Raw genomic sequence first — 18,735 nt, forward strand, 5'->3', positions numbered from 1 at the left:
AGTTTTTGGCTTCGGCAAAGCGAAAAATACAACACCCCCCTCTAAACTTTTAGGATATCTGTTGTTGGACCTGCAGGTTCCATATGCACACCATTTCGGCATTTTTCCTTGTTCAGGCTTGGCAGGCCTCCTGCGCCTAGTCACAGCTGCTAACGTCGAATTGGACAGTGGCTGTTCTAAGGAGGGGCTTAGCGAAGGAAATGTCTAATGTCTAATCGCGATTTTTCTGACAGATATTGCGATTTGATTTGCGATATAATTTTTTAAAGTCAAGCGTCAGTTCAGTATTAATTGTGTAATGGTTTTTAAGCACATGATGAATCATTACCACCTGAGATACCACCAAAACATTAACTGTTCTATATTCTAATGCAAGGATGAGAACTTAAAGATATGAATTTCTTCCAACCAAGGTTTCTGTTACCGTAACTACCGGCTTTTGCCGGGTAAAAGTCGTTTGAAAAAACCCCCAAAAAATGATAAATTAAAAACTTGCCGATCTAAATGTCCGATAATAATGCTCATACAAAACGTGACGAAGACTATCCTTAAGATGTCTTGGAGAGGAGAGATGCTTAATCTAAAGCATTTTTAAAAATATTTTTGATTGAAAGCATAGAACCTGTTCTCAGGAAGCCTGAGGTGAAATGTTTGAGTTATGGTACTGATAAACATATGTTGAGACATTTATTTAAAAAGATAACAGTCTTGTTGAAGCTTACTGTTGCTTTGCCAATGTGTTTTGTTGCTAGTGGATGTTATGAAATAGTTACAAGATGCGTGCTCTCGTAATCGAAAAAGCAAAGTTAGGAATGAGAGATTTGCTGGCAATAGAACACTATTGCATCACTAGAGTGTTTAACACTTTCTTTATTACTTAGCCAAATCTGTCACAATGAAACAATTATCTGTCTGCCTGGCTTTTGTGACATAGCATGATTTCTATTCAATACTGTAGAATGAACACAATTTTTTGCCTCTCTAAGTAACATATTTACTTACACACATGTGTGTATATATATGTATGTATATATATATATGTGTGTGTGTGTGTGTGTGTGTGTGTGTAAATATATCTATATCTATCTATCTATCTATCTATCTATCTATATGTATGTATATGTATATGTACAAAACACATAATGAGATGGGAGTAGATGAGTTGAATATGAGTTGAATAAAATGTGGTGTGAGAGGATCCATTAATCAAGCTTTGATTCCTTTCTGCTTTTCTTTATATCACTGCTACTTCCTTTTTCTCTTCCTCATTGTGATGCTCAGGTTTATCTGTGAAAGTTTCTGTGTTTTTATAGCAAAAGATGTCCCACCAAATGGTGCTAAGCTTCAGCTTTTTCACGCATGTCCACTTAAATAAACAAACTGTTTGCAGTAGTCGTCGTAATGGTGTTATGTGTGACATACTCCTGCACCACTGAGACTCGCCGACTGACAACAGCACTGTCTATTTAATTCAACCTTGAAATTTACCACAGTTTCTTAACAGTAGGAGAGTAGAGGTTTTGAAGATTAGTGGAGTTTATACTCTACACTGCTTCTGTGAGTAGTATGAGTCATAAGAGATCTCTGTTTCAGTTTGATGATAAATGAAATTTCATTGCCTTTGACTAAATTTGTTAAACATTTTGGTCTGGCACAGATTCTATTTCTTCTCTTTAAACATCCTCATCTCCCTCTCTAACCTGTCCTTCTCTGTTAATTTGCCAAGTCTACTTGAGTCTCTGCTAACGGCATCATCTTTACACATGGCCCGACTCTACGCTCCACTCTTGCTGTTTTCTTGCATGATTCATTGCTAATGTACTTAGCAGATGGCATCTGTGAAGGTCTCTTTAAGAACAACACAGTGTTATTTAGTTATTAGCACACACTGTGTGCAGTACAACCTGATGCTTATTTAGCAGGCAGAGTGACATATCGTGATTTGGGGATTGTACTGTTTTCTTGGCAATTGTTCATCTTCCCTTCAATTCTGTACAAAATGTCTGTGCACTAAAAACAAATAAGGTTATTTTGTTTTGTTTTGTTTTTTCAGGTTTATTGGACTAGTTTCACTCAAGTGCCTTTCTGAGACATGTGCAGCTCTATGGTTGCTGATATCAGCTTCTCATTCAATATCTATCCCTTTCTATGATATAAACAATGAAAATATGAAAATGAATGTGAGGGCGGGCTACAACTTCATGCCTTTGCTCTGCGCTGGCTATTTGTCAATTGAAAATGAGTTGTATAACACCATCTGCCTCCATTCATTGGGTCAGAGAACATCCATTGTTATTTTAGTGCTTCAAATAATGGAAAAAAATGCTGTACAATTTTGATTCAGAATGAGAATAAATTTTTCAGTTTTGACAGAGTTTGTATGTAATCTGCGTACACATTGGCAGATACAAATCTACACTGAACATGAGACGCTTTTGTACAGAGACTTCTGTTTTTCTTCAAATATTTCAAACTCTTGCGAATTAATAGCTTGTAGAAATAAGATTCAGGTAAAACCCACTCCTGCTCACACTTCAGTGCAAAGATCCCAATTCAGATTTTGCTCAGTATAATTTAGTGAGTTTTTTCCTAAATCAAGTACATTTAATGCTCAACACAGTGTCACTTTACTATAAAAAGAAAGAAAGATAGAAAACAGTTTTTAGTTGAAAATCTTTTCATTTTGGTGCTATAAAATCATAATGGTAAAATACTAAGGTCTATAACCTGGTACTTTATGAAGCATTTTTTTGCCTTTTAACTGTTAATCATATTAACTATTAAGTCCACTTGTTATCTACTTGAGATAATCAATGGAAACACAGAAAGAGGAACAAAGGTAACATGGAAATCACTCAGAATGTGCTGAGTTTGAGCACTGAGTGCTTATTCTGCAGGCCCTTCACTAGAGATGATGCCCTAATATAGTCTAGACAAGACTAGACTAGACTAGTACGCTCTCATGTATTCAATTTCTCCAAGTAAGGACTTGTAATGAAATGAATTGAAATGTTAATAGCGTTAATGGCAGCAATTAGACTGAAATTATGGTTTTGTTTTTACTATAGTAGAGAACTGTGATGCAAGCACTTTACATAAGCATTTCAGCTAAGTGGTGGCATGAGTCTTACTGATTCAGATTGTAATTGTATTCATAATCTGTGCTAATATTCCAAGTTTTTTCTTCTCATGAGATGTAAGATTCTGCTGTAGTGGTAGATGGGTCAAACCCCTGTAAGATGTTGTTAATAAATTTGCTGCACTAAACTGTATTAAAATTAGTTTTGTTGTAATGCTAAAGCAGCCAAGATACTCTCAGCACAGTTAATTTTAGTTGTCTCTCTAAGTGCAGAGGCTAACCTCCTGACCTACTTCCTCTTCCTCCCTTGTGACTGTTCCTGGCACCAGTTATTCATGTGTACTTGTCTAAGGTCACATGTAAACTCTACAGTTTAGCCCACCCTTGATACTTGCAGCTGTACCAAACTTTTCATGTGTGTTCAAACATGCACTTCATATTCCAGGCTTTAGCAGTGCTTACGCTGAAATGTGTCGGTGAGGTGCGAATGTTTTCTGGTCTTAAATCTGAATTCAACTCTTAATTCATATTCTAAATGTGAAAATGAATCGGAACCTAATGTGGCATCTTTGCATCACTGATTACTGAGTGTTGAAAGGTGTGCTGTTTTATTTCATGTACTGTCCACAGCAACTGAGATGGAAATGAAAAGCAAGAAAAGCTTGCACATGTCTGAACAACTAATTAAGCGTGTTTTATGCTGGAGTCTGTTTTGAATGAAGTAATTCATTTTTTCAGAATTGGAAAATAGGGGAGACCAGTCAGATGAAGGGAACGAAATGTCTTGGTATTTTATAACCTATATTTAAATACTGAGTGTTTATGTCTCTGCTGAAGTTTGATGTGGCTTTGACTCCCAGCTTTTCCTCTATTATTTTACGTGTGCATGAAAGTCTGTGTGCGTGTGTGTGTATGTGTTTGTGCATGTATATGTGCGTGCATGTGTATGTGTGCCTTTGCGTGTGTGTGTGTGTATGTGTGTGGGTCTCCATTTCCCTGCCGTCAGCACAGGCCCAGATAAAGGTCCTCTTCATGGCTTTACGTTAGCGGAACACTCTAAAATAACCCATAGCCAAAGTTTATTTGGTTAAAACAAACAAATAAGTACAGCATTTCAGTGGTCACCTGAAAGAGAAGCAGACCATTTACTTATGGTTAATAAGAATGTTCTGGAGATGGATTGGGTTTTCATGTCTGGTCTTAAAAAATTACTTGTCTGTTGGAGTATTCCTGAATGAGTTAATTAGGAGGGTTATCTTGTGCCAAGACAAAGTGTAATTTACTGACATGGACAACATTTCTGTCTAAGTTTAGACCTCCATGGAAAAGACTGAAGTTAATGAGCAATTAGAATCTAATTGGCTCTCCATTCTGTGATCTCTCTCCATTAGTTATCGAAGCATATATGTTACATTAAGTTATTCTGTGATTCAGAATGTTACATTTAGAATATTGAAGACGTGCAATTGGGGTACTAACAGAACACCTATACTCTATTCAACTTTTTCTGCATTGTATTGTCAGTCTATAAGAATGACTGAAATCTACTTAAAATAAGATTGTTCATTCTCACAAAAATGTCTTCTTTGAAATAAATAAATAAATGAATGAATCAGGAGAAAACTGAAATCTAGCAGTAAGATAAATCTCAGTTCCCTGTTTTAAATTTACTGGAAGAGTCGGTTACAGCTGTGTGCCAGTTTGGATGAATCACTAACCACACTCCATACCTGCATTTGTCAATATTTGACCATTCCTCTTTCCAAAATGCCTTAGGTTCTCTTCTGTTCCTCTGGGACCGTTGATGTGACAGCAGTATTCAAATCATACTGCAAATTTTAATTAGATTTACATCAGGGCCTTAAGTAGGTCACTCAAGGACATTTTTTCATTTTGTCCCCTTTTCCTTGAGTTTTCTGCCTTTTTTCGCTCAATTTGGAATGCCCAATTACCCACCAAGTTCTCTCATTATCCTCCATCTTCCAAGGCAATCACCTCAGTGAAGGCGGGTGAGTCAGGCACCTCTCTTCTCAATCAGCCAGAAACTTGTTTTCCTCATTACAAGTCGTATACTTTCATCAGCCACTATAACCTGTTTGTAGGGGACTACTATTTCCTTGAGTCTACCTGCAGTTACTGAGGAGGACAGTGGGACCCTGGACAACTTACTTGTCCTAAAAACATGATCAGTTACAGGAATCACACTTGCCACAGCCAACAAATATACTACAGCTGGGATTTGACCTAGAGGTCCTATGCTGGATGGACTCCTGCGTTGTTTGACAGTGTTTAAACCAGATGCACCACTCAAGAGCCCCTATCCTTTCGTTCCTTAGATACTCAAGTGTGGTTTTGGCTGGCCGTTTCGGGTCTCTGACATGCTGAGATTTTACGTCGGGCTTTCAGCTTTCTCACAGATGCCTGGAGGCTTTCCTCAAGGACTTTTTAACGTTCATTTTCCCCTCCTGTCTTAGCAAGCACTTCCTGTTAATAAGAAACATCCCCCTAACGTGATACTATCACTTCTTTGATTCCCATGAGAAATGGCTTTGTCTGGGTGAAGTGCTGTGTTGAGTTTTCTGTCGAATGGAATGTTTTGTGTTTGAGATTAGAAGTTCCATTTTAGTTGTATCAGACTGTAAAAGCCTGAGCAGTAAGATGTACACATGCAGGACATTTCTTAAAGCTTACTCAAAATGGAAGACATTATCAGTGATTGAGAAATGTCCTTGTTTTGCATTTGCTAATTACGCTAGCACTTACGACATGGCAAAACATGGACATGTTTCGCGTCCAAAGGTATTTGTAAACCTGCCCTTTTCCAGCATTATGCAAGCTAAAGCTCTGAAATGATCTTCATTTTCATGTGAAGCTTGAAAAAAACAACTGCACTTTCTTTTCTAACATTAGTCTTCTAAGAACTGATTCGGTGCTAGCTTATTTGTTGTTTGTGTAAACGTCTTGCATGTTTTCATAGAAACTATGAAAAGGTTGTAAATTCAAAATGAAGTTAGAATATTTTGGAATGAAGACCAGCTGGCGTTGGTGTAGAGTTTTGTGTGTTATTTCTTATCTGTTTTTCCTCTGCTAGAGCACTTATGTTTTATAGTCAAAGACTAGAGGACCTTGCTTTTTTCGGGTTTGTTTTAGCAGGAAGGGTCGTTTCGTTGGTTTGCATGTCCTCTTATCACTGAAGAGATGACCAGTGCAGACTTGTTTTACTTCATGTCCCCTTTTTGCTGAACCAGAACAAGATGTTCTCTGATGGGATCTAGACTTGTTGTATTGTTAGCGTTAGTCTGGGAACAGTGACCTGGATATTTGAGGGCAATCTGGTCTAACACCAAGGCTGAAGAACAAGACCAGTCAGTAAGCAATCAAGGATTAGAGAGAGAGGGGGAAAGAGAAACCATGAATTGGAATGTTAAACCGAAGGAGATATGCGAGTATGTTATTGACTTTGGTTATCTAAAGATGCTACCCACTCATCAAGTTGGAGCTGATGCACTGATATGATATGATGACAAGAATAACATAGCCTGTTCGTTTGTTGATTGGCAGATCTCTGACTGGCATCTTTGACCCTGCTCAGGTACTTGTGACTAGATAAAGACAAGTACTCTGGCCAAATCAGCAGTTACATTCACTGAAACACAACAAGGCAGTCATCTGTCTCTACGGACCATTAGACGCAGTACAGCATAGATGAAACAGAAACAGGAAATGTTCCAACTCAAACTCCCATATGAATACACATCAGGAAAATACTTCACCAAAACTTACAAATGATACATTTAACAAATTAACTTTACCTTTTTATCATCTCTCAAGCTTCTTAAAAGTTTTTGCTCTTAACGTGCAATCGGCAACCGGCCGTTTTTTTGTTTATTTCGGCCGATTTGTGTTCCAGAAGCGTACACTCCATGCACACAAGCTGCATTGGAATCATTTCCTAAAATGTCATTTGTGTGGAAATATTACGTAGTCTGTGAACAGGACCATAAGATTGCAATCTGTAATGTCTGCAAAGGAAAGGTTAATCGTGGAGGAACTACAGCGAAGACGTTCCGCATGACAAATTTGATCCGACATTTGAAAGTGCATCACCCGGAACAACACGATGAGTATTTTAAATGCGTTGATGATGCTAAACAGGCAAAAGCTTCACCCCTCATTCAACCATCAGTACAGGTGATGTTTCAGAAAACCCTGAGCTATGGCAGAGATAGTCAAAAAGCACTGGCCATTACAAAGAAAGTGATGGAATTTATTGCCAACTAAAGGCACTATAGTTCCGTATAGGAGTGTCAAATTTATTTTATCTTAAAATTACATTGACAGAATTTATAACATTTATGTAACATTTTGAAATGTTTTAAATGATTTCATTTATTTTGATTTTATGTAATTTAACAAGGCTAATGTCAGACCATTCAGGGTTTTTTTTTTTGCTTTAAATCTTGAAATTACACAATATAATTTAAAACAAAAACAACTGCTGATGGTACATGCACATAGCATCTTTGTTTTGCTCGTTGTGTTGAATATGCAGTTGTTGTCTCTAATTCCACATGGCTACAGATACTTTTTCGTTTAAGGCCATTTCTGCCTGTTCAAGAGAGAATAAACATCTTATTCATGTATTCTTTCTTTCTGTCTTTCTTGTCTGTTGCTTAAAAAAAGGCAAAAAATCAGCAATCAGTATCGGAATTAGCCTGATTGCTTGTAAAAAAAAATGTCAATCGGAATCAGCCATGAAAAATCATGATTGGTGTATCCCTATTATCTAGTGTTAACATTGCCGGTGATATTTGACCAGATGCTTTTGGCCTTTTGCTGGTGGGGATTTTATATTACTTTCTTAAAGGTATGATTTCTGCTCTAAAGCTGAGATTTTGTATTAGGATATCAGCTATGTGACATCTATTGACTTTGACTGAAAGACCCAGGGAATGCAATAAGCCGTACCCCCTCCAGGGTTTCTGGTTAAAATATGGAACATCGTCAGTTTTCACATTTTAGTTCCGTTTTTCATTTTCAATTCTTGCTGTAAGTTTTGAATGTACTACATTTGTGGTTTTGTGTGTGTTTTTAGGACACATCTGTCCATGTTGGCCATTTCACAATGAAAATAAATATGAAAAAAATGGTGTAGCATGTGTGAGGATGTTTTGAAAATATTTTGTTGTTTGTTTGTTTGTTTGTTTGTTTTAGCCCCAAAGACGTGCAGCCCTAAGCAGTTTGTGTGTAAGGACCAGGTGACCTGCATCTCTAAAGGGTGGAGGTGTGATGGAGAGAAAGACTGTCCCGACGGTTCGGATGAGGCCTCCGATGTCTGTGAGTCTAAGACTTTCGGGAACTCAATTATAGAGATCTCAGGAGAATTTTAGCGCTAAGGAAGAGGCTATGCCTCATTTAAAGCTGCATCTTTCCCTTAAATATTATTAAGGGAAAGAAAATAGTAAAGTGTAAAAAATATGAGACCATCACTGCCCTCAAAATTATTCTCACCAGACCAGACCAAACTTCCAAAAAATCAGGCTAACTCTCAAGCATTACTGAGAGATTTTTTTTTTTTTTTGTATGAAGATCAGTCTGAAAATCAGGGCCGTGTCTCACTCAGAGGCACTGGAAAGGAGCTGAAAGTATCTGTTGACCTGTGTCAGAGCTTTTGTTTTTGTTAGATGTGGTCACGTAGTTGACTTGACCCAAACATGATGTACTCTGTCTTTTTTGTTTGATCTGGGCCACTTACTCTGATCTCATTTCACATATTCATGCAGTCAGCGATATTATTGCAAGGAATTCTTCCTTTTTGGTGGCATAATATTGAACTAAAGGAGAGATTATGCTCTGTTTTGGAGAGACAGCACTTTGTTTTTGACACGATTCCATTACTTTAGGAATATCAAGCCACAGCAACAACACATCTGACATATTATGAATGTCGTGACTCATTGTTGAGATTCAAACTAACTGTTTAAGGTGTATTGTGTGTGTCAGCATGTGATTTCCAAGTGGAAACAAAACACAAGGTCATGTTTCATCAAGTCAGTGTTTTTTTTATCATAGATGTATGAAATTATGACATTTATTTGCTAGTGCTATCATGCTTTTGTTGACCTCTATGACCCTCAACCAAAGACAAGACTGTTATGTATCATAATCTTAAATATAAGAGGATTGTGATTTATCCAGGAAAATGACTTTATATGTTTTGAGAACACGGAATTCTCTAGAACAAATGATAAATTGGGTATCTTGTTTGATGTACGTGACTGTAATGGTCTAAAACCTGTTTGAATCCTGAAACTCATTCTCAATCAGTCACACTCTTAAAAATGATCATTTTCATTTAAAAAAAGACATATTGAAAAGATTACATTCCTTTATTGGATGACATCACTAATTTCAAACATTACGAGAAGAGTAAATAGACAAATCAGACTGTAAGAATAACCCCAGTGTTGGGTAGATACCTGACTGGGTTAACCAATCATCTTCTGCGTTTATTCACAATCCTCTTGTGCATTTCACTTTGTGTTACCTCTCACTACTTCTTTAATTTCATTAATTAGATTTTTCTTATGCCAATTTTTCAATCCTTGTTCTTGTTTTGCTCAAAAATGGAGTGAATGGATGTCTTTATTAGTTTTGTCCTACTCCGTGTTTTTTGCTCTTATTTTTCTGGAGACCCATTTCCTTAACAATGCCCTCTTTTTAACTGTGCATCTGGCCCAGACAAAAGCTGATTACTCCGGCTGTGAGTGTTGCTGGGCAATAAACAAGGGAAGTGGTATTGTTTGGCCCGTATACATTAACAGCATTCAGCTGATCTCTAGTACATATACAGGTAGCTTTTTCAATTCGACTGATCTCCAGTGCATATACAGGCAGCCTTTTCAATTCAGCTTATCTTTAGTGCATATGCAGACAGCTTTTTCAATTCAGCTGACCTTGAGTACGCTTGTTACATCCAGCTGATCTGCAGTTTTGCCTGTCATGGAGATGCCCTTTCCCTTCTAGTATTGTTATTAAATTTAAATAAAAGTCTTGTAAAAGGCTCACAAAACAGTAACTTGCATGGTGCCCTGAACAGATTTTACATAAATAATTATCCCAAAACGATTTCTCATATATCTGATTGTGTCTGTAAGTGGATTTCACACCATATCTGTAATGAGGGACATTCTGACTGTGGGTGTTATTGATATGAATTCGATAAACACACAGACATAATTTGGCAAGCAACTCAGAACTCAGAGAAGAATTAACATTTCAAAGTGGTAGCTAGAGCGTGGGTGTGAAGTCATTCAGCTCCTACATTTGGTCTGTCATGATCCAAAGATAAAAACTTGTTAAAAAAAAAAAAAAAGAAAAGAAAGAAAATGACGCCCGTTCGGATTATCATAGGAGTGTTTGTAAAGCTTTGGATTGACAAGTAATTATATTTAACTTCCTACTTGATAAGTCTGACTGCAAGAACAATAGTCTCTTTCAACAGACAGATTGTGGACTAATGTTTTTATCCTTCAGTCACACCCAATTACATGCTTTACAAATTTTTGTCTTCCCTTCAAGAGTCCATTTTTAGTTTTTACATTCCCAGACGAAGAGAGAAAGAGATGAGGGATAAAGAGTTGACGAACGCTGAGTCACACCAGATGAGGGAGAGTGGTTTAGAAATGAGGGGGGGGGGAACAGGAGAGAATGGAAGGGCGGGAAGTTGAAAGAGACTGGACCACCATTAGTCTGGAAATCATTAAGAACATGCCCAAAGGAATGGGAGGAAGCTAACCCCCCCGCCCCCAACGCCTACCCCCCCCCCCACCCCCAAAACCCGCCTTTCAGTTCTAGTGGCCTGAAGATCTACACACTGTCTTTCTCCCCTGGAGAGAAAAGCACAAAAACAACACCGAGGGAATGTCTCTGGAAACTCACAGGACACTTACTCACTTTAAAAACAACAAGAGAAGTTGACTCTTTTGCCTCTGTTTTGGTTCTTCCGCAGTAGAGTTCTCTTCCTTACTTTGAGCCTATATGCAAAATGCTAGTTTTAGAAACCATCTCTAAAATCAATTTGCGTAGTGTTCATTTCACCCAGTTTCATTAATAGCCTGGAACCTTTGAAACGGCACGTATCATTGTTCGTGAAAATATCTTCAGTCTGTCCATGCTGAAGTATCCCTTGTGCATGTGTCTGTGTGTACCAGTTGGGGAGAGATGCATGCGCCAATGTTGTTTAAAACGTGCTCCGTGAGTGAGTCTCCTTATGCAGATGCACCAAAACAGTGAATAGTTGAGGCATGAAAGAGGTTTATTTATTTACGTGGCAGGATTTCACTGTGTCTTTTGTTTGGGTAGCCACCATTACAAGTGAAAGTCAGTCTGTGTGCCCACTGCAGCTGGTTAAGCCTTCCTATTGGGCTGACCTCCATACAATGGCTGGCTTTGTACTCAGGAGACTTAGCCGGAATAAGCCACACAGGGAGATATGCTTTAGGAAAGTGAAATTTATCACCCTGCTAGTAAGTAGCAGGAATACTGATTATGATATCAACACTTTGTTATAGGTGTCAGAAATGGACTTGTGATTCTTCACTTCCTGTGTCTTTCACCTTGATTGGGCCCATCTGTGAATGCAGGACACATTTACAGGGAGACAGACAGAAAGACAGACAGATAATTTGTAATAATAGGTAATTTGACAGAGTTGCGCTGGAGGAGCTTTCTGTTTCTTAAAAGTGTGCAGCTCCACTCAATGTGTGCTCACAGAGTTCAAGACAGTCCTGGTTAAGACAGGACAGATCCCACCATTTGGAAGAAGTGTGTATTTTTATGTGAATATGCCTGTGGCATTTTGAGCAACTCCCCCAAACTTTATTTCCAGAACATTCCATGGTTCCAAATTGCAATGGTGTAACATTCATACATAGACTAGAAACCTCACCCTGCTAGGCCAAAATCAACACGTGAGCAGTGTTAACACCTTAGGCTTTAACGGATCATACGATGGCTATACCAAAGAGTAGTACCGATGGCTCACATTGTCTTTTATACAGAAAAAACAACATTTGTTTGCTGTTGCTGTTTTTAATAGCGTTTTACATAAAAACAGAGGGCTTGTCCTATTTTTGTGTTGTTGTGACAGATGTGAAAAGTTGTAGTATAAGGCTCCTTGGTCCCAAGACACCACTCTGGCGTGTAAACATACACACTTACAACAATACACATCCAACTAAGCTTGGGTATGTAAGGTTGTGACTAATGGAATGTATTTATTAGATATGACAGCTGGGTGAATGGGGACTCTCAGACTGGCATTGGGCCCCACAGTGAAGCAGATCATGCAGGCCTGTTATGCAGTCAAAGGGAAGACTAGCAGGGCTTTAAACTCTGTCAGGCATTATGTAATCCCAGAGGAGGAATGAATGGGACCAAGCATGACAGAGGAGGACAAAGAAGAACCTTAGGAATGGTTCAAGGCCTCATCACCTCACCTACGTACTCTACGTTTTCTATGACGCATGTTTGAGAATTGGTGTTTGTTGACAAGAGTGGTGGATCCGTTAAAGTGTGGCTAATATGAGAAATGACTCCATTTGTTTTTGAAGTAACTTTTTTGTATTTTTCCACTGTAGTTATTGTGTGGGAATAAACATTTTGGTAGGAAAGCTTCTCAGAAGTATTCACATTCGCATACACATATTCCTTCTCTTCACCGTCTCAAAAAGCTCCAAAAGCAAAGCTGAAGCCCTTTCAGTACTTTTTTTCCCACCAGACAAACAAACATCTCTGAGTCCAAGGCAAACATCTTATTGAACAGACAGATTTTCTTTCTTTGAAAGCTCTGAGACCAAGTCATGGTACATTTCTGTTTTCTGCTCTACCCTCTCTTGTTCTTGCTGTCTAAAAATTAGCACTATTTCCCGCATGTAGACATGGTAGCTAATGGTTTTAAATAGTGTGCTATTTGTTAGACCTTTGTGAAAGATTTTCTGAAGGATTTTCTGTAGTTTAAAAGTATGAAGGACTCTCTTTAGTCTGAAGTTTCTTTTGACAACTATCAAAATATACGAACAGAATGAGTCTGACTGCAAGTCTCATACATTACTTGAGTGTGTCTGCATTTTGCTGCTTACCCCTGTGTTTGTATACCCAGAAAGGAAACAGTCTTCCCCTTTTTGCTTCCCTTTGATAAATGTATGTTGGTAACTGCTCTGGAAGGCATAGTATGTAATCTGGGCAAAGAAAGTACAGCCAGTGCTGAGTCAATTGCTTCCTCAGCCCTCAGGGTTTCAGATGGTTGTGTTTCCATTTTGTCTTGTGTGTGTTTTGTGTGTGTATTTATGAATTCAAAATATGCACTATAAGTAGTAATAGAGAGACCACTTGCAGGCATGTTGTTTTCAAAAAACACACATACATACGCGCGCGCACACACACACACACACACACGCACACATTTTTGATGCACACGTGATGGGTGTCAAACATGGAGGCTAATAAAGTTGTAATTTTGTGATTTCTTGAGTAGAGAAATCACTTGCTTAGTAGACATGTAAAAATATGTGTAAAACAGGATCTTGTTTTTGCGTTTTTAGTGAGTGTAGTGTGCGCTGATTGGTTTTGACTTGCCAGACTACATTGGTGAGTGTTGAAGGGTTGGCTTTCGTTCCTCCTGCTGAGTTTGTCTCCCTGCCAGTTGCCTAAACACCTCCTTCATCTGGAATGTGAAAGTCGTGTTCAGTGGGAGGCCCAGATAGAAGTAACCAGACAAATCTCCCTCTGTCATTAAGCTCGTCCCAGCAGTCTTCAGTTTTACTGAAACCAAAACACTTTTCTGACATTTGTTCGCTCAGACGGAGGATAAGTTGGAATGATATAAATAATTTGAATACTTACTGTTCACTCAACACAGTGAAAGTGCTCATTAAGCCGGTTGTTGTGGTATTTTGGTGTGATACAGCGGGCTTTTCGCATGAATTTCGTAGGTTCGTGAGCTCACAGGCTTTAGCAGACTTAAACATGGCAGAGGGCGTGATGTTTTCTGCCCGCTTTAGTTAGGACTGCAAGTCAAGTGTCACTAGCAAGATCTCCGGGCATCTTGAAAACCAACCTCTCTTTAAACCAAGCATAGAGTGTGGAACGATAATCCAGTGTTTTGTTTCTTAGGGGCCCTCATATGTTTGTTATTTGGAATTTAATAGGGTCATATGAAGGTTATGTTTGAGTTGGAATGACTGTTTTGAACGTTCCAGGTTTCTGAAGGGGGGCGGGGGTCAGGCATCCAAAGTTTTTTTGTTTGGAACATAGAGCAGATGTGAGATATTGTTTTTTGGAAGTCCTGTTGGGTCTTAGCTGGGTTTATATTTGTTTTCTTTAGCATATAACAGATGTGGTCCCATCTCTCTTGTTCTGTGTGGTTCTTGTGTGTCAGAACGCGTTTTTTCTTTTTTTTTTTCTTTCTTTCTTTTTTTTAAAATCTTTTCAAACATATACTAACACAGTCATCAACACTTGTTCAGTTTTTTTGAGGTTTTATTTTCTCAAATCATAAAAAAGCAGCCTTTTGAATTGTCGACTATGTAAATGTCTCTTGGAAGACACTTTAGCCCTGAAACACTGGAGCATTTCAATTGTTGGACTGATAAATAATCAAAGACAAGTGCTGTGGTAATGGCTATCTTGATCATTGTTTGGTGTTTGCTACAGGTAATGGGGGCGTTGAAGAGCCTTTGTACTTTTCTTTCTTTCCCTCACTCTTTCATCTTGCAGGACTCTGGAAAGCTGCAGCTTTATATGGTACAGGTACCTAAATTGTTAGAGCCCTACTTTAAGTAGGTGATTGTCATAGTCTGTTTTGTCTTGATAAACAATCAAAAAGTATCATAGCAGAAAACTATTGTTGTTAGGTAATAACCACCCCACCCAGTCATGCCACAGACACTGTTCATTGGCAGTATCTACCAGTGAAATCTCATTCTTTTCTGCCTCTTGGTGAAAGACGTTGCTTTGTTTGTGGATTTGTTTGTATGGCTGGCAACATTTAGTTGTCCTCATGGCAGCTGGAGATTTAATGAGCTTTGGGCTGGGTGACCAAGGCTGGGTTTGGTTAAAGCCTTGGTCACAGCCCAGCCACCAGGCTGAACTTTGACACATAACATTTTTTTCAGCCCCTTTTATTTTCTTTGTAGGATGTTAGGACTGGTGTATGATGTGTGTATGTTACTGAAACAATCGTTTTCAATAGTCTGATGAGCACCGTTCTCCACTACCTTCTTTAACCCCTTCAGTTTCTCTCTCTCTTCTGGTTTCCATTTCCGTATCCCTCTCGACCTGTCTGTCTCTCTTTCTCTCTGTTTTGAAGTTACGGGTTTTCGTGACACGTGGCTGTGTCATTGGGGCCTTGGGTCACGTTCTCCATGTGACACGTCTTATTCTGGAGCTTTCCAGGGTCCTGAGACAGATTAATACGACCTAAACAATAGCTCCTCTTCGTTCTAGACCCCCACCCTTGCTCCCCTCTGGAAGGTTGCATGTAATCCCAAATTATATCAATAGGCTTATGGTCTCAACACACATCTATGTAAGGTGTCGGAAATATCCCTGCTCTTACCATAGTTCAAAAGGTTATTTTATGTCCAGCTCTTTGGCCAGTTTTGTGTAACTTTGAACATTTTAGACCTTTATTTAACAAGTTCATGTATTTATAACCTTCATGTTGCTTTACTTTTGTTATATTATTGTATGAAGATATGGCCACATATGTTCATTGTTCTGTGTTGACAGATTGATTTTACGTGTAGCCTGTAGCCCATTGAGGGAAGGTTATTCAGAATCCCAGAACTTTCCACAACGTGGTTTAGATCTGGTCGTTTGGGACACCATAGAGCATGTGGACTTCATCCTGGTGTGTTCTTGAAATGGAGCTATTGAGTGTGGTGTGTGGGTGTGTTTGTGGGGTGTGTGTGTATGTGTGTGTGTGTGTGTGTGTGTGTGTGTGTGTGTGGGGGGGGGGGGGGGGGGGGGGGGGGGGTTGTTAACAGAGTTGAATATTTGAAGATCTTGAGGACACAGTGTTTGTGCCACTGGGCGTGCCTGGGCACCTAAAATGGCTTCAGATGCCCTGACTGACACTGCACAATGTACAGTGATAATTCTAAGCAATGACTCACACAAGATGGCTGCCCGTACTAGAACAGATTAACCACCATGTTAAACAGTTTGGACCATTTGGATCAGACAATGTGGGTTGAAGGATTCCTTTGATTTTTTTTTTTTTTTTTAACTCCAAAGCATAAACCCATCCAGATGTAGGAAAAAGAATTAAAGACTGTTTGTCAGGCTGTATATCACTGACTATATTGCCAATCCAGGTTTTGCACTTATTAAAGGAAGACACACATTGCTCTGGAACGGTAGACCTACATTAAATACCAACTTTGTTAAGATAACAGATATACGGCTTGTGTCGGGATTGGAACAGCGTGTTGATTTCGGTGTTGTTGTAGTGTTTCGCTTCCTGGGTAATTTTCAGGCCGTTGTTACGTGTCTTTTTTTCCCCTGATATTACTGGGAAACAGAAACAGAAGTGTGTTTGGTTTGTGTTTTGTTTCTAAGATGAGCCTGTTTTAAGTCTGTGAGACAGGATTTAATACTGCTCGAATCCCAGCCTCACTCTGTCCTCAAATAACAGGATATCGCCTAATTCCATGAGGTCAGTGTGGTGTTGCGCATGTCTTGGCGTTTGAAATACATTCTGTAGAACAGACTAAACCTTCACAAATAAACCTCATCTGGGGATAAATGAAAGCAAAACACATGATGTTATGAGCTGCTCAACTTGTTTTCTCTCTTTGGATTTACCGAAACACTTGAGATAACGTTTCCTGAAAGAAATGGCTCTGCAGAATAATATTTTACGGCAAAGAATTAAAGCTCTTTATCAGCTACAGTGTCGTCACTGTCTTTATTAGGTCAAATGTATAATTAATGAAACTGCTGGTCTCATAACAGTCATGTAAGTATTATTCACATTGTGGGGAAAAATGAGATTATGAATTATTTGGAGCATCAGTTTTAGATATGAGGCCATCCATTTGTTAGCATCAGCCGGTAAGTTGAATAAATTGTTTCTTTGTTCATACTTTTGAGGGAGCAGCATATCATATTTACTGGTGTGCTGAAAATGCTGATGTCATCGTCTTGACTTAAAAGATATAAAAATAAAAATGGTCTGTTAAATCTGAGTGTTGAAATGTTGAGTTTATGGAATAAAGTGCACAACGGTGGTAATGATATGTTTTCATCTCTTTTTTTCCTCTTTTTTTTTTTTTTTACTGAGACCAGTCACCACACACCACACATGCTCTCCCTAATGTACACACACACACACAGACACACACACACACACACACACACACACACACACAGACAGACACACACACACACACACACACACACACACACACACACACACAGACACACACAGACACACACAGAGGGAGGGAAAGAGAGTGGGAGACTCAGTCATTTGATGCTTGAAACATTTTACTGTTCAATAAAATCCCTCATATTGTATGGTTTTGTTGGCTATGCTGTTTCATTTTGTCTGTGCTCATTGCTTCTGTATCAGAGAAGGTTGGGTTATGACAAAGACTCTCATTATATCACACAGCTTCCAACAATTTTTCCACATACAGCAGATTTTCATCTGCCGTATCTGTATCAGATTTCCTCATTTCCTCATTAACATCTGTCTTGTTTTGCAGTGACTGTAGTTTCCTTCACTGCACTCGTTTTTCAATCAGAATCACAAGGATAAGCAAAAAAAAATTGCAAAAAATTTTGACCTTTTAACCTTGTTTTTCAGACTGAGACAATTTTAAAATTTTAATTTAATGAAGCTCTCCCCTTTGGTAACTTTTTCCGTGTCTGATACAGTGCATTTGTTTAGGCATCTCATGGTAATGAAAACAAATGAAATTACGTCATCTCGATTTATTTTCCAGTGAAATTGTCTGTTATTTCTTACGAAGATGATTCAGAGGCCATCCGTACTGTAATTAAAACAGAATGGCAGCATGTGTACGAATGACTCTGTGTTTACAAATGACTCAACCTTCAGTAAACTCAGTTGGCACACTCCATTCTTGGAGTCTGCAAGATGGAATTTTTCGAGATGGTTCCGGTAACTGTAACTGATCTAATCTCCTCTCGCCCGGTCAGGTCCACACAGCCGTGTGTCTCGCTGTCCCCCTAACGAATACCAGTGCCAGGGCACAGAACTCTGTGTCCACATGAGCAAACTGTGCAACGGAGCTCCAGACTGCCCTGATGGCGGGGACGAAGGCGCCTTCTGCAGAGGTACAGCACTCCGTTTGCAAATATGTCACAATGTAACAAACAAACAAATAAACAAATAAATAAACAAGCAAATACAATTAGCAAGGATAATGCCAATGCACAAGATGGTTACCAGTGCAATCAATATCAGTCCACCCAAATTGCACAAACTGCCTTGTTATAACTGCTAAAGTACACTCCTGTTTTTGAAATGAATGACAAGAAAGGTTATTACAATGTAATTACATTGCAATTAATATCATGGATTCTCTGGTTTTGCTGCACAAATTATATATATACTCACATAC

General features: G+C 38.7%; 1 protein-coding gene across 1 annotated transcript in view; it reads left to right on the forward strand.

Moving 5' to 3' along the window:
• Nucleotides 1–18,735, forward strand: part of lrp1aa (low density lipoprotein receptor-related protein 1Aa) — a 112,545-nt gene that overhangs the window by 11,297 nt on the left and 82,513 nt on the right. The window contains exons 2-3 of the mRNA XM_030778709.1: nt 8,294–8,416; nt 18,311–18,448. Of these exons, the coding sequence (XP_030634569.1) occupies nt 8,294–8,416; nt 18,311–18,448 (261 nt within the window). The remainder of the gene's footprint in view (nt 1–8,293; nt 8,417–18,310; nt 18,449–18,735) is intronic.

The sequence above is a fragment of the Chanos chanos genome, chromosome 6 (genome assembly GCF_902362185.1).
Source record: "Chanos chanos chromosome 6, fChaCha1.1, whole genome shotgun sequence".
In the NCBI taxonomy this organism is placed as follows: Eukaryota; Metazoa; Chordata; class Actinopteri; order Gonorynchiformes; family Chanidae; genus Chanos; species Chanos chanos.